Source organism: Natrix helvetica (genome assembly GCF_964273705.1).
Source record: "Natrix helvetica genome assembly, chromosome: 1".
Taxonomy (NCBI): Eukaryota; Metazoa; Chordata; class Lepidosauria; order Squamata; family Natricidae; genus Natrix; species Natrix helvetica.
The window spans coordinates 208,060,382-208,076,774 of NC_138548.1; the positions used below are offsets into that span (position 1 = coordinate 208,060,382).

General features: G+C 40.8%; 1 protein-coding gene across 1 annotated transcript in view; it reads left to right on the forward strand.

The window, feature by feature from the left end:
* Positions 1 to 12,009, forward strand: part of LOC309390546 (gametocyte-specific factor 1-like) — a 194,147-nt gene extending 182,138 nt beyond the window's left edge. The window contains exons 7-8 of the mRNA XM_081949973.1: positions 3,180 to 3,274; positions 11,213 to 12,009. Of these exons, the coding sequence (XP_081806099.1) occupies positions 3,180 to 3,274; positions 11,213 to 11,226 (109 nt within the window). The 3' untranslated portion in view covers positions 11,227 to 12,009. The remainder of the gene's footprint in view (positions 1 to 3,179; positions 3,275 to 11,212) is intronic.
* The last annotated feature ends 4,384 nt before the right edge of the window (positions 12,010 to 16,393 follow it).

Here is a 16,393-nt window from a genome sequence, read left to right on the forward strand (position 1 = left end):
TACCGACAGTTTGAATTAACGATGGCCTCAGAAAGGATAAAGCACTTCCAACCAATGCAAAATATCACACATGCACACCGCAGTCATGTGATCACAATCAGGGCACTTTGTAATCTGTTCACACTTACGACTGACTGGTCGCAAAGCTGGCATTGGGGGAGCGAAGGATTGCAAAGTAAGCAAACCAGCAAGTTTTCTACTCAGCTTCCCCAGCATTACCAACTGCATTTCTTCTTCCTTCACCACTCCCACCACCTCCCAATAACTTCCCACAAGGACCGACGATCTTAACGGGTTTATTTTTGGGTAGGGCTTATATTATGAGCATCCTGAAAAATCATGCTAGGGCTTATTTTCAGGGAAACACAATACTGGCCTCCTGTGACTGCTTTTTCAACCTGGTTCCTTGTGATGGAACTCAAGAGAAGTTTAAAGCTTCCATCATTCACATTTTATATGAATTGCATATATCCTTGTCATTGAGTTTCCCAGTTGTTGGGTGAAATTTATGCTTGCCAGATAGGCAAATCCAGTTTTAGACCATTGGCCCTGAAAACTATAGCAATGTAGTAATTACAATCAAGATCCACCTTTAATGACTCTGCTAGAAAGGTGTCAGCTAATTGAAATTTACTAATTGCATTAAGGTAAAATCAAAAAGTGTGGGTGTATTTAGCTGCCTTTTAGCTTTATTCCAGAGATGTGGGCTAGAATAAAGTAGCATTAATTAACCAACTTAAAGAGGGCGTTTCTAATGAACTGCATAATGAGTTGGTTTGATAGGACATTTCATGTATCTTAGCATAGCTAATGCAGGTACCATGTTTCCCCGAAAACAAGACCCAATCTTATATTTGGGTTATTATATATGACTTATTTTGGGGGAAACGCAATTTCAGAGTAATCAGTCCGGCTGGGCATCCCACCCCGGCACGGGCACAAAAGATGGTATGTGCCGGGGGCTGACATTGTCCAGCAGCAGCTGCAGCCTACTGACCCTTTGGTCAGCACACTCAGGTTGCTCAGCCGGTGCAGCTCAGGTTAGTTGACTACCTGTCCAAGCAGCGGACAGCAACAGAGGCGTTGGGGCAGCAGGCGATCTGGAAATGCCACATGGGCTGCAGGAAAGCCAAGAGTCAGTGGGCCAGAACGGGCAGGCAGCCATGGAAGGGCTCATTTTTGTGCAATGGCATCAGCAGTAGACTGAGGCTGACAGATATAGGATAAGAAGGAGGGAAGATGTGTATGTGTGTGTGTGTGTGTGTGTGTGTGTGTGTATATTTGTGATGTATTTGTACTGATAAATAAAGGGAGAAAAAAAGGCAACATTAGAAATAAAAATATGGTTTTCTGCCTGCATGGTCTTCTGTGATGAAGCCGAAGGACAGAAAGAGGGAGTAGTGACCTTCCTCCCATATTTAGGCATACCAGGGGTTGTAACACTAATATATATAATTGATATCTCTAATATAATTGATATCTCTAATTTTCCTCTGCATGCTCTTCAGAAAATTCTGAAGATGAACCTATGCAACAGTGAGCACGTAGACCTCAGTTGCCAGCTACAGCAATATATCCATGCTAGATTTCTACATTGTGGTGTTGTTATCCAAATAAATGCCCAAATCAACCAAGCTGGGTTTTCTCTTTTTGTTATTTTTTTTTCTTTTTGTCTCCATTCTGTTTTATTAAGTGAAGTAAAAAATAACATCCTTCTCCATCTAAATGTCAGAGAACTATTGCAATGTAAGAATTTAGTAATAACCTATTATTTGAAAGGTCCTGTCTTACGGGTTTGTTAAGAACTAATTTGCCTGCTCGTTTCTTGATCTTTGTTTAATTATAAAATGCCAACAAACCTGGGGGGAGTGGGGGGTGAATAGAGATTGTTCAGTACTGGAAATAGCACAATTAAATGCTGAGTACAACTGAATGGGACTCGGTGGCTAAGATGCTCAGCTTGTTGATCAGAAAGGTCAGCAGTTCGAATCCCTAGTGCCGCGTAACAGGGTGAGCCCCCGTTACTTGTCCCAGCTTCTGCCAACCTAGTAGTTCGGAAGCATGTAAAAATGCAAGTAGAAAACTAGGGACCACCTTTGGTGGGAAGGTAACAGCATTCCATGCATCTTTGGCATTTAGTCATGCTGGCCACATGACCACGGAGATGTCTTCGGACAGCGCTGGCTCTTTGAAACGGAGATGACACCGCCCTCTAGAGTCAGGAATGACTAGCACATATGTGCGAGGGGAACCTTTACCTTTATCTTAGAACTGTAGCAATCGTCAGTGGCAAATCTGTTTATCTTTCTGTTACAGAGGAACATACAGAGGTATTAGTCCTGACCTGCAGAAACCTTAAAAATCCTTGTTGAATAATGTACAAAGCAGTAGTCTTGAGTTGTAACAGTATTTGGAACTGGAATTTCTGTCACTAAGTGATACGGTTGTAAAGTGCAGCATCCCCTGACTGATCCACTTAACCAATGACAGTCCAGACATTCTCTGTTGCTGATGTTAATAGAACTCCCCCCCCCCCTGGTTATTAGGCAAGGACCCACCCCAACCTAAGCCATTCCCTCCATTTCTGCCCTTTTGGCTGCCCTACATATTGTCTCTCTTGCCCTGGTCTCTGCTCATCCCATGGAATGTAATTGTGCCTTGCCCAAATTGCATATAGCCTTCTTGCAAAGCTTTGAAATCTCCCAAAGCCTTACAAGAAAGTTTTATATTTAGGAAGAAAGCCTGGTGTGGCCAGCAGCTGCCTCCCTAAGGGCCAGGCATCCCTCCTCAGCAGTGAGGGGAAGAAGAAGGCAAAGGTCAACTCAGGGGAGGCGTGCATGGTTGGCAAAGAGGAGCCCAGAAGGGTGGAGGGGGTGGAGGCAGCAGACTGCAGGGGAGCCCAAAGAGCAGACATGGGGGCAGATGGCTGTCGGGAGTCCAGGCTGTCGGGCATCTGAATTTTGATCACATGATTATGCAGGCACTGCACAACCATAACGTCAAGGACTGAGTGTAGCTACCATTGATTCACGGCTGTTGTAACCTCAAATGGCCACTGAATGAATGCTTGCTAAGTGAGAACTACCTATATATTGTTCTCCCTCCTGTAAAAAATACACGTTAAATTTAAGCAAAAGCAGGAGCATGAACGTTTCCTTTTTTTCTTTTCTTTTCCCTAGTCCAAGTTCCAACCCAATAATAGGACATAGGAGCCATCTAGCTTCAGGCCTGCGAGCTCCGAGAACTTTGCCTTTCATTCTGCCATGGAAGAGCTGTAAGTAATGATGTTCTCTGCATAGTAGACCCTGGACTGTGTACCATAAAGCACTCCCATGCAGTACAGTGTTTCATATTAAGAACTTATTGTGGTTTTTCTTTTTTTTAAAAAAAATTGCCTATAACCTCAGTGCAGTATGTGCTGACAACTATGTCCATTATGGATAAAAAGTAAGAACCTGGGAAGACTTACATATGCACTTCACCTAAAGTTAATAATACTGCTTATTATTAATTGATAACGTCTGCTGGAAATATTTATATGCCTGAGCGTTATAGCAGTCATTATTTGTCATTAAGCTCATAATCGATGTTCGGTATATGAATATGCTGTGTGTTCACCTTGATGAGAGGCAAGTTGTCTCTGCTAAGGATTAAGGGTTACACCATAAAATTAAGACATGGACCAACTGCATATATATAACTGATGTGAATATGGGTCAATAAATATGACGTATTTAAAAATATGATTTTACAAGAGCAAGCTAATTTTAATTGTCTTCAGACTGAATGCCTATAATAAAAATCAGTCATTGAAATGTGAAAAAAATGAAATTGGATTTCAAATGAATAGGTTTTCTGTTTATGGGAATTATTCCCTAGGCAGATAATTAATAAACTTTAAAACTGCTGTGCTGCTCAGTTCATCCCAGTTGATGCAGGAATAGAAGGCCAGTTACTAGTCTTACTGATTTGTCCTGTGAAATTGGGAGAGAGGCGGTTTGAGTCCCGCCTTGAACATGAAGCCAGCTGGGTGACGTTGGGCCAGTCGCTTTCTCTCTCATCCCTAGGAAGCGGGCAAAAGTAAGCCACTTCTGAAAAACCTTGCCAAGAAAAATGCAGGCACTCGTTTAGGCAATATCTGAGAATCAGGCATGATTGAATGGAAGAAAAAAAGGGGAGGGGTTAACAAGAAGCCTTTTCTGCCCAAGACTATTAATTATGCTTGCAGAATATGCTGCACCCCCACCCCCAATAAGTGATCTGTTTAAGCTTACTGAGTAAAATCCAACATTTATGTAGCTGTCATGGGAGAAGTGTTTTATTTCATTACTCTTTGCTCACTAGACAAGAGAGGGCGCTATTTACCCCTAACTTCTCTGAAACAGCTGCTTTGAAATACAAGTGCTAGAGAAGAAGAGGCATAAATAGCATCTTAACAGTTGTTAGATTTTTAGTATTAATTCCTGTTAAATTTGGTATGAGCTTCATAGTGAACAGCTGCATGAGGCTTGGTTTGCAGAGCCTGCCCCAGTTCAGCTCTCATAAGCTGCAACAATCTGGAATATGTTGCATCGTTATTCTTGTCTCTCCTTGGGCATGAACAAAGGGGAATGACTGGGCTAACATCATTTTTTTTCCCTCTCCTGTTCTATCCCTGAGGTGACAAAATGCTTCTTCTAAACTCATAATCAGATATAAGGAAGAATGCAATTTTCTTCCAGTGCTTCTTTTTCCTGGTTATATAGCATGTGACTGGGTTTCTGCAAATTGGGTCTCTCACAATTTCAGAACAGCTAAAAATGACCATATGAATGCTGTTATATTTCTCTTCTGACAAAATAAAGATTTGTGGCATAAATGCAGAGATGTCCTTTTACGTTTGCCATTTAAACATTGGGTTAGGTGAAGAACAGGTGAGGGTTATCTTGGGATTTTGACTTCTTTAAAAGAAAGGGACCCATTTTGCTATAGACAGTGGCATCCATGAATCTAGTTATTTCAGCTATAAAACATTGGAAGAAGTGAATTATGTGCCCGTTGCTTAATGAGTCCATCCTCCAATTTCTCAGGAGATTAGATGTTAAGCCAATATAACTAAAGTAGGTTTGGTTGTATAGATGTATGCCACATAAATTACTTTATAAATCAGTTTGCTGTAGATGAGAGTGGATGTATGAAATATGAAAAGGTGTTTGGGGAAAAGTAATAGATAATTTTCTTTGGCATGCAGATACATGCATATTTGCATACGTGCTGAAAGAAATGGAGGGAGAAAAATATACCATATTTTTTGGAGTATAAGACACACCAAGATTTTGAAGAGGCAAATTTTAAAAAAAGTTTTTGCACTCTGCAGACCTCCCCAAAATGGCCAGTTTTTCGCAAAAATGGCCCTGTTTGTTTGTTTTTTTTTCAAAAAATTGGCATGAATAGCCTTTAGGAGGCTTGTAGAGTGTTCCTGGGGGGGGGGGGCAAAAACGAGCAAAAAACTGACAATTTTTCACTCATTTCTGCCCTCCCCAGCTCCCAGGAGCACTCTATAAGCCGCCTAAAGGGTATGCATGGGCATTTTGGTGAAGGGGGCAGGGTTTCGGGAGGCAAAAAAATGCTGTATTCAGTGTATAAGATGCACCCAGATTTTCAGCCTCTCTTGAGGGAAAAAGGTGTGTCTTATACTCCGAAAAGTACGGTAATTGAGGTTGTAGTAAGGATTTTCCATAGGACAATCCTTGGGTAGCTAAAGAAAAGAAAAGAAAGGGAGGTGGGGGGGGGGGGTATTTTACCTAAAGGAAGGTATGAACTGGGAAATTAAGTGCAAGAAGTAGTCTTACGATCCCTCAATCTTTTTCTTGTGCTTTTATTGAAAGCTCTGAATTTTTCAGAAAATAGTTCCACTGGTCTCACTCATAGTTTAAAACTAGAGCATGTACAATGTAGTGCAAGACAGTGACTTAGTTTGCATAAGGTAATTAAGGAAATAATAACAACATCACCATTTGACAGTCATTGAGAGTAACTTAAGAGTCACTCTTCACTTTAAAATGCTCCATTAAGCTCAGTGTTTTAGAACAGCAATCCAAATGTCTCTTCTTTTTCATTAATCTGTCTAATTGAGCTATCTAGAGAAGATAGCATAGGGGGAGTTTTATATTATTCCCATCTCATTATAGATAGTTCTCTTGTGACCATTTAATGATGGTTTGAAGGGACAATGGAACTGAAAAAGGTGAGTTATGACCGTTGCAGCACCTTGTCCACAGCAGATAGGACTGTCATAAACCAAGCCAGTTACTAAGCATCCAAATTGAGATCATGTGATTATGGGAGTGCAACGGTCATAACTTTGAGGTTGGATCATAGTACACTTTTTTCAATGCCATCATAACTTCAAACCATCATTAAACAAATGGTTGTAAGTCAAGGACTACCTGTAGTTAGCTTTATATTGGGTTTTCTGTTCTAAATTACAGCTAAGATCTCTATTTTTCAACTACTTTGGAAAAATAAGCACTGGGCTAAATGTGACGTTCTTATTTTAACATCAGCTGTTGTATCTGAAATGTTATGAAACATGTTAACATTGCTTGAACAATGTTAACATGAGTAGAACAATGGGCCTTATCCAACAACATGACATTTAATGTGGAAAAAAGGAAGGTTAACACCTAAGCAGGAAAAACCAAATGCACAATTACAGGGTAGGCAAAACCTGGCTCAAAACAGTAATTGTGTGAGAGATCTTAGACTCCTAGTGGACGATCACTTAAACATGAGCCAACAGTGTGTGGCAGCAGCCAAAAAAGCTAATACAATCCTTGGTTGTATAAACAGGCATATATTAAGAATCATGTGAAGTATTAGTCCTGCTCTATAAAGCCTTAGTAAGGCCACAACTGGAATATTGCATTCAGTTTTGGTCACCACATTACAAAAAAGTTGTTGAGACTTTGGGAAAAGTGCAAAGAGCAACTAAGATGAATAAAGGCCTGGAGACAAAAACATGAACAGTTGCAGGAATTGGGTATAGTTACTGTAGAGAAAAGAAGGACCAGAGGTGACATGATAGCAGTATTCCAGTATTTGAAGAGCTGCCACAAGGAAGAGGGGGTCAACTTATTTTTCAAAGCACCAGAAGGCAAGACAAGAAACAATGGATGGAAATTAATCACAGAGAGAAGCTACCTGGAATTGAAGAGAAACTTTCTAACAGTGAGGATAATTAATCAATGGAACAGCTTGCCTTCAGAAGTTGCAGAGGCTTCATCACTGGAGGCTTGTAAGAAAAAACTGGACAGCCAGTTTTTCAAATGAAATAGTATAGGGCCATGATGGTGAATCTATGGCATGTGTGCTAGAGGTGGCACACAGAGCCCTCTTTGTGGGCACGTGCACCATCACCAGCTCCTCTTCTGGTTTCCGGCACACACATACGCGCTGGCCATCTAGTCTTCACACCAGTGACGTGCAGTCAGGTGAGGCAAGTGAGGCACAGCCTCACCACTCTCATCATGAAAAAAAAAAGTAAAAGGAAAAAGCTGAGCTAGTTGCTGCCTCACCATGGATGACTCTGCTTAACCTCACTGGTGCTCTCCCTCCCCAAGTGTAGTGACTTCTTCCCCAGGCCCCCATTCATTTCTCTCTCAGACACACACAGCTGGATAAAACTATATAACAATCTAGCCCAGCTTCACTGATTACAAGTTTGAAAAGGCAACGTGGCTCCACCTGCAATCAAACTACACTTGGGGAGGGAGAGCACAAGCGAGCACTGAGGAGACCACAGGAGGAGGCAGGAAGCCAGGCAAAGAGCCATGCTGTAGTACACACACTTCCCCCCAGCCTCTTTCTTTTGGAAGGCTCGGCTCCCCTCCAGCTTCTCTGCCTCTCCTCTCACCCCAGCCTGCCAGCAGGAGGTGGTGGGTGGGCTTTATTGTGTTCCAGGCATTTCCCACCCAGATAGCAGGCTGCATTTGCAATGGTGGAGGTGTTTGGGAAAGGCAGCAGGGGAATGGGGGGGGTGGGATGGCAGAGGAGCTGCTTTCAAGCCACTGGAAAAGATATCCAATCCAACTTTTGTGTGTGTGGGGGTTTGTTTGAGAGTGAGTGAGAGAGGGAAGGGGTAGGAGAGATAGTCCAATCCAACTTCTGTGTGTGTGTGTGTGTGTGTGTGTTTGAGAGAGGGGGAGGAAGGGAGAGAGGGAGGAAGGAGGAGAAGGAGAAGAAAAACAAAAAGAAAGAAGGAGCAAAAGAGAAAAACAAATGCTGTCGCTTTAAATTGGAACTGAGCATGCCTGGCTGTGGAATTCTGGGAGTTGAAGTCCACAAGTCTAAAAATATTTGAAACCCAGCACTGTGTCAGTGCCTCACCAGTCATAAACCTCACCGCACGTCACTGCTTCACACGTGCCAGAGTGCTGGAAACCTGAAGACCAGGTGGCCAGCGCACACATACGTGCCGGCCAGTTGGCCTTCGAGTTTTTGGTGCTCCGCTGCACGCATGTATTTCAGTTGGGGCACTCTGTGCCGAAAAAGTTCTCCATCCCTGGTATAGTGCGCCTGCTTGAGCAGGGTGTTGGACTAGAAGACCTCCTAGGTCCGTGATGGCGAACCTATGGCACGTGTGCCACAAGTGGCACGCGGAGCCATTTGTCAGGGCACGTGAGGCGCTGCCCTGTCAGCTGGCCAGCGCGTATGCGCGCACTGGCCAGCTGAGTTCACCTTTTTAAAAGCTATTTTTCGCCTTCCCCAGGCTCCAGAGGCTTTATAGGAGCCTGGGGGGGGGGGCGAAAAGAGCTCCCCCCCGCCGGGAGGCTTCAGGGACCATCCGGAGACTTCCCTGACGCCTTCGGAACGCTTAAAACCACCCTCCGAGCAAACCGGAAGTGACTTCCGGGTTGCTTGGAGGGTCGTTTTAAGCGCTCTGAAGGCATCAGGGAAGCCTCCAGACGTTCCCTGAAGCCTCCGGGGGCGGGGGATGCTCTTTTCACACACACACACCCCCAGGCTCCTATAAAGCCTCTGGAGCCTGGGGAAGGCGAAAAAGCATGTAAAAATGGGGGGGGCGCGTTGTCCACGCATGCGCACTGGGGGATCACGCGTTGCATTATGGGTGCGGCACGCCCGCACACGACCCCCCCCGCACTCCCCCCACTTGTGGCACGCAAGCCAAAAAAGGTTCGCCATCGCTGTCCTTGGTGCATTTCAGCTCTATTCTGATTGATTGATTGCTTCTTGCCCCTTAATAGAGAGAGGTTGCTCTCTACTGCCACCCAGGGGCTTCCTGAATAAAAATAGTTAGTTCTTCCTGTTGGAGCAAATGAAAGACAACCCTGAATTACGACTATACGGAGCCTGGAATTTCCATTGTAAGTTATAATTGTCATAAGTTGAGGCATTTACCTAATTTTTCAAACTTCTTTTTTCCCACAGCCATTAAGCAAATGCTGCAGTGGTTAAATATGTGAATACATTCCTTACAGGTGTTTTGTTTTGTTTTTGCCATAAACCAATCAAAAAGGCCAATTTCTTGCAATCCCCCCCCTCCTCCCCAAATTGCATAATGTGACTGTGGAACACTACAACCAGCTGTAAGGGTGAACCATTTGCCAAACATCCAAAATGTGATTATGCGATCGTCGGGGGGGGGGGGGGATGTATGCCACTATCAGTTTTCTGCAGGTGGGTCATAGATACCTTGGGGGGGGGTGTGTCTGTCCTAATTTCAGATGATCTCTAAACAAGGACTACCTTTAATGCTACCAAGTAAGTAATGCTTACAGCATAAGGAATTTAAGGGAAAGGCCAGTGTTCTGTTCAAAGCCTTTATTTGATCAATAGACCAAATGTCCAAATATATATATATTTTTGCATTTTGGGAAGTTATTTTTAGAACTTTTGTTAGATCAAAAGCGTGAGGGATTTTTTCCCTCCAGAAGTTTCGACCAATTCCACAAAATCTTTTGTCATTAGCTGAGTTTAATGGAAGTTGAAGTCCAAAACATATAGAAAATAATAGGCAGTTTGTGCCTCTGTGTTAGACATTGTGCAACTATCATGAAAGTGCTTTGAAAGGTAATGCGTAATAGCTCAGTATTAGCCACTAATAGCTTTGTCTGCTATTTTCCAAAAGGGAAAATAGATTTATGAGAAAATATTATAAGAAAATAACCTAATTGCAAAAATAATTCTTCCCTAGTATATCGTTGATTTTTTTTAAAAAATCCTACTACAACTTAAAGATTACATTTGAGAATTGTAATGGCTAGATACAAATAAGATCTGATTGTAAAGGACTCCCAGCTAAATATTTTTGTTCCTGCTTAGGCTTCATCAAATGTTTTGATTTTGCGAAGTGCAGATATATATCACAGTAATCATTTTATGTTCACTGTATTTCCAAGTTTGTTTTTGTCCTATCCTCTGTTTGGTATTTTTAATTCTAATTCTACCGCTTAGCAATAGGTAGAAATTAGCAGAAAATATATGGAACTTTCCCACCTCCCAAAAAAATTGGGCCTTGAGATTACAGCTTTTCCATGACAAATATAAATATTTATGCATTCATTAATTTGATTTATAGCCCATATTTCATCCAGGAACTGAAAGGAGCTTTCCTATTTTTCCCCAGAATAATAACTTTATAAATATCTCATGAGGGAAAATTGTTACCCATTGAGCTTCTATTGGCAGGGATGGGTTTGAATTAGGTGTTGTCCATTAGACTTCCAATATCTGAACTACTGTACTACACCAAATAAGGAAAAGAATAGGGGAGAGCTACTGCTAAACAATTTTCCTGAGTGCCTCAACCATTGCTTCAAACTATAGCTTAGAAAGACTCTTCTTGGAATGCATGTGTCAGCCTGGAGTTAATTCAGACAATGGTTTGACAGAACTTGCTTTGTTCAAGTGCACTGCAAAAATCTTAACCAATTTCCAGCTTTTGAGATAGCTAAAAAAAAATCTGTTACTCTAGGCCACAGTGCATATGGACAAAGACAAATTCTGCACTTGCTCCTCCTTCTGGTTAAGGCATTTTGTTTGTCCTGCCTATCCCTGTAAGCATGCTAACTATGTAAAGAATTGGTGGTGTTTTCTTGACGTAATGGCTGTTGTGGGGCCATAGAACTGGTTCGCCTGACACTTCTCTTGTGTGGATTATCATCGCTTCTATTTTGAGATCTAAAACTGCTTGTTTTTCATTTAATTGCAGATGCTGAAAATTGAAGGCCATGGCAAAAGCTGTTCCTTCCACTGGCTCTCAAGTATTCATTATCTATTCTCATAAAGATTGAAATGCCAGCAAAGACACTGATGCCAAGCTGTTTTCTTGTTTGAGGTTGCAAAACTAAAAGGATTCAAGTTCTTAACTGCATATGGGCCAGTTAACAATATAATTGCCAACAGCGGTGTTGCTTAATTGTTACTATGAATATAGAAGTTCACTCCTAAAAGGCTAGTAAAACAAATAAACTTGGTATAAAACAAGGATGAAGAGTAGGAGCAATTTCCAGACAATGAAAATGGTTTACTGTAGGATTTGAGGACTCTGCAACTTTCTAGATGTTGAGGTATAATTCCTAGCATTTGTTATCATTGGCAATGCCAGCTGCAGTTCCCAAAAGTTGGAATCGATCAATATTTGGAAAACCACATATTTTCCACCCCAGCTAAATGCCTTGATATGGCGAGTCATGATTCATCCCCATTTCCAAGATGATAGATCTGTTTCTTAGCAGAAAAATCTGATGCTGCAATTTGGTTTTGTGAATGATTTATGACATATTTTTAGGCCCAGTTTTATTTTATAGAGTCAAGGAGTATTGCAGAGGGGAGATGGGAAGCATTTAAAAATCACAGTTTTCTTGTATTCTTTATATCTTTGTAGATGTAAAAACCTGTCTTAGACAATATGCTTTGACAAATGAGATGGTCCCTCTTGCAAATTTTGGGGTTTGTATTTGAGGGGAAATGACAACAACAGTTGCTTGAATAAAGATTTGCAGTTTACTTGAAGAATCTCTTCATCAACTCTAGCTAGTTTCAGTGGCAAAATCCAAATAACAAATGTATCCTTATTTAGGAAGATTGTAATTTTCTGTGTTAATACGATCATTTTAGATGCTGAAGAGCAGTTATTTCAGTTACTGGTAGAATTTCTTGATCCCTTTTTCTGATAGTTTCTGCAAAAATGTTTACTGTGAAACTCAGTTTAAAGGTTTAAACTAAAACAGTTCTCAGTAATTCAGTTGTTGTGTCTTAATTTTATGAAAAACGGATAATGCCGGAAGACAACCATTTGATGTGGATGAGGGGCTACTTCGTAGCTCTCTCAGGAGTATTTCAGTCCCACCAGTACTTATTTGACTGTCTCTGGGCATTGCCACAAGTAGGAATAAGAACCGATCTTATTTCTTTTGTTGTGTGAAATAGGACTTAACTTGTTTCCCTCAAAATAAGACCTCCCCAGATAATAAGCCCAATTGGGGTTTTGAGCACATGTGCTAAAATAAGCCCCCCCCCCCCCGAAAATATTGCAACACAGCAGCAACCATGCACACTTGCTGCCTCCTCCACCTCAAAAATAACAAGACCTCCCCGAAAATAAGGCCAAGTGCTTCGGGGAAACACGGTAGTAGCACACTGGAGTTACTAATTGCTCTTAGAGCATGCAAGGGTGCACTGCAGAGCCACTCCATATATTAAGTGTCTCTCTTCAACGTCTCATTGTGGAGAATAGCCATGGGATCCTGAAAAAATACACAGATACTTTAAGCAATTGTAGGGAAGAGCTACACAAACATCCCAACCCAGTCTGGGGTTCTTTATTTTCAAATCCAAAATGCTGCACAGCTATGGTGTCAGATATATCCATGATTTGGACTTTGGAGAGTTTGTTCTTCGAAACTCAAAACTTTCTTCCAACAAACATTAACCTAATCAAAGATGTTGGTATTTATTTTGAATTAATGCAGAAGAAGCTATCTCTAATAACCTTAAAATTTTTATATCGCCAACATCCTCTGCAGCAAACCACAGTGCTATCAAAAGTTTAAAAGTATCTACAAGTGACAAAAGCATACATGCCTGATGTAAGTATGTAAATTATAGCACCATCAACCCCTGGCGATCAGTGGGGTGACAGATGTCACAGCCAGATCATCCCTCACATCCAAATTATGGTACTTGTATGATTACATCATCTCTTAACATATCACTTGCCCATCCCTTTGCATTAATGTTTGAGTTTTAGCCCAGTTTTATTACTTGATTGATTGATTGAATATTAAATGATTAGCCTTATGACCATACAAAAATATAAAATAAAATACAAAATCAAATTTCAGGACAAAATAGTTAAAAGGAAATACAGAAATAAAATATGTATGTGGTAAATACAAGGAATCAACATTCAGATAAACACATCAACTTCACAGGACACTTCAGTCTGTTCATCGCAACCAGTTCTTAGCTCAACTGCCTTAATTATAAACTTAGAACTTCTGTTGCTATTATTTTATAAGTAATCCAAGACAACGAGCGCAACACTCCTACCTCCTATTTTCCCACAACAACCCTGAGAGGTGGGCTGAGCTCAGTATGATTTGCCCAATGTCACCCAGCTGGCTTCCCTGCCTAGGTAGGACTAGAATTCACAGTCTCCTGGTTTCTAGACCAGCAACTGCAACTAAACTACCTCCTCCCTTTCTGGATCAGGATGTTCTTTTTCCAAATCCAGAATTCAAATGTGAAAATTTTGTGAATGTAAGTGGTAAATTATGTGTCTTGCTTGTGAGGAGGCCTTTCTTTTTGTGTTTCTTTTTGAATAAAAAACCCAACATTTTAGGTATACCATATAAACATTTATTTGGAGAAAGGAAAAACAAGGTAGGTAAACAACAAACGATTGTATTCAAAGTCAAAATTAGACAAAGTTATATTTTAACTGCTTGTATAGAATTTTTGGGTTTCTTAACAAACTCTGCAGAGATAGCTGATAAAACCTTTTTCCCACCTTCATTGTTTTTACAGAAAGGTGGTGAACATACTTAATATTCCCTCCTGTTTTCCCCGTAATAGCAACCAAATGAGATATGTTGGGCTGAGAGAGTGACTGGCCCAAAGACACCCAGCCAGTTTTCAAGATGCCATTAGTTGGACTCTTCATATAAATTTCCACTGTCCCTTAACAGAGGTGCATTTGTTGCCTGCCTAAATGATTTATGCCATCCCTTTTATCAGAGGTTTAGCCAGCAGTTACAAAATTTCTTAATTTGGGTCAGGTCCATCCAAGCAAACCTTTATCTGAATTAGTCAATAAAATGGGACAGGCTATTGTACAAAGGAGTTGTGTATTGAGAACACACTTATGAATTTTCGTCTGTCAAGCTTTAAAAGCATGTCAGGGTTTGTCACAGAATAATACCTCAGTGTCATGTGACACTGGAGAGGCTTAAAAGACCAGTTGGGATTCCAAGGATGCTTTGCTTCATTTAGACAGATGGTAGTAAACTTTTAAATATACAAATCCTGTTGTCCTGCTGGAATGGTCCATATCACTGGAGTGTCACCTGTAAATCAGCCTTTGTTAATAGGTCCAATTTTTTTTTAATGCTCCTTTTTATGCCACAATCTTGTAACTGCTAGTCGGTTCACAGTTTTTACAAGATTAGCAATTTGTTAAAGCATCAGTAGAAAATCCATTGGTAACTTCACACTCTTGTAATTTGCTGGATAATCTCCAATGGGAATCTGGTGGCAGCTGAGAGAGCTTGTCTGCTCTTTTTCATTTTCTTCTTCTGTCTAAAAATAGACTGCTGGATTTTTGCATCTGTGATTCTCTCACTTCCCATGGCTTTGACTTCTTTTTATGTCTGGGTTGTCCTAATTGAATAAAACAATCGGAACTGTCATTGAAAACACCGATGATCAATTCATTTGGGTGACCTTTACAAAAGAAAAATGTCCACATCTGCCAAGTTCAGTTGAAAATATTGATTATAACTTTCTTTTTAGATAACGATTCTAAAGTTTAAAAAGGTGTAAATCTTCCTGATAGAACATTGAAGATGTAATTAATGAGCTGAAACCACCATGTTCAATTTCCATCCGCATATTCTGTGTACCACTTGCTCCTAATACTAATTTAGATTATCTCAAAACAGTATTGCAAATACGGAACTGTAGATAGTATCTTAACTCAGATGGTTTAACATTCTGTAATTGTTTATTCAACAATGAGTTGGCTTCATATGAACATTGCTATTGGAATATCAAGCATTTCTGCAGTGTGATAAGTTTCTAGGGCAGTGACGTCTAAGCTTTTCGGCACTTGAGTGCTGAAACGAGCGTATGTGTGCGTTCCAGAGTACCAGAACCCAGAAGAGAGCAGCTGTCCGGCGCGCATGCGCACTAAAGAACCCAGAAGAGCAGCTGGCAATGGCACACATGCCCACAGAGGGCTCTGCGTGCCACTTCTGGCATGCATGCCACAGATTTGCCAGGGCATGACATTTTAGAAAAAAAGTAATCCATGTGCAACCAGAAAAATACTCAATTTTAGCAAGAAAATAATAATGAAAATGTAAACTAATACAGAAGGCTGAAGACCTTGTTTTTTATGCTTATGATGTAGACTTGGTTTTTCATTTATTTACTTATACACAAACATGAACCGCTTCTCTGTTCTTTAAAAAAAGCAAAGGATGGAAGAGTCTGAGGGACAATCAATGAACTGATCTTTCTCCTTTTTATGTCAGAGATAGGAAGGAGTGATGTTTTATTATGTACTGTGGCTAAGGTGGTCAAATTTTGAGTGAAACTGCACATTTCCAGAAGGCTGAGAGGGTGATCTTTCTCACAAAATGGTTGCCACAAGAAGGGAAAGACGTTGCTTCACATTCACCCCTCTAACTTTTTACAGTGCTCGCTCTCATCCCAGTTTTACTTTTATACTCACGTCATTTTTATTTTCTGGGAATGCCAATAACCTCTCTTTGATTCTAACTGGATTACAGTGAGTCTGACTTAAACTATTTTCTCAGTGACAGTTCAAAGTAATGACAGACTCTGAAAAAGGAATGTACAACATGATTTGAAGTTCTGATGCCCACTATCCCCCCCCCCAGTCATATAACCACATTTTGAATGTTGGGCAAGAGACCCACATTTATGGACCTTTGCAAGATTTCCACATTCACATGACTGATCTACAATGTTGTTTTTCTAGAAACCTGTGGTTACCTCTGGTTTCCAGCCAAAAAATCTCCACAGTAAACAATGGGTTCACTTAGCAACTGCATTATGTGCTTTTATGAGTGCCATGTTAATGATCACTTTTTTAAAAAGGTTATAAAATTGGACACGTTCACGTGATAACCTGCTTTATCATCAT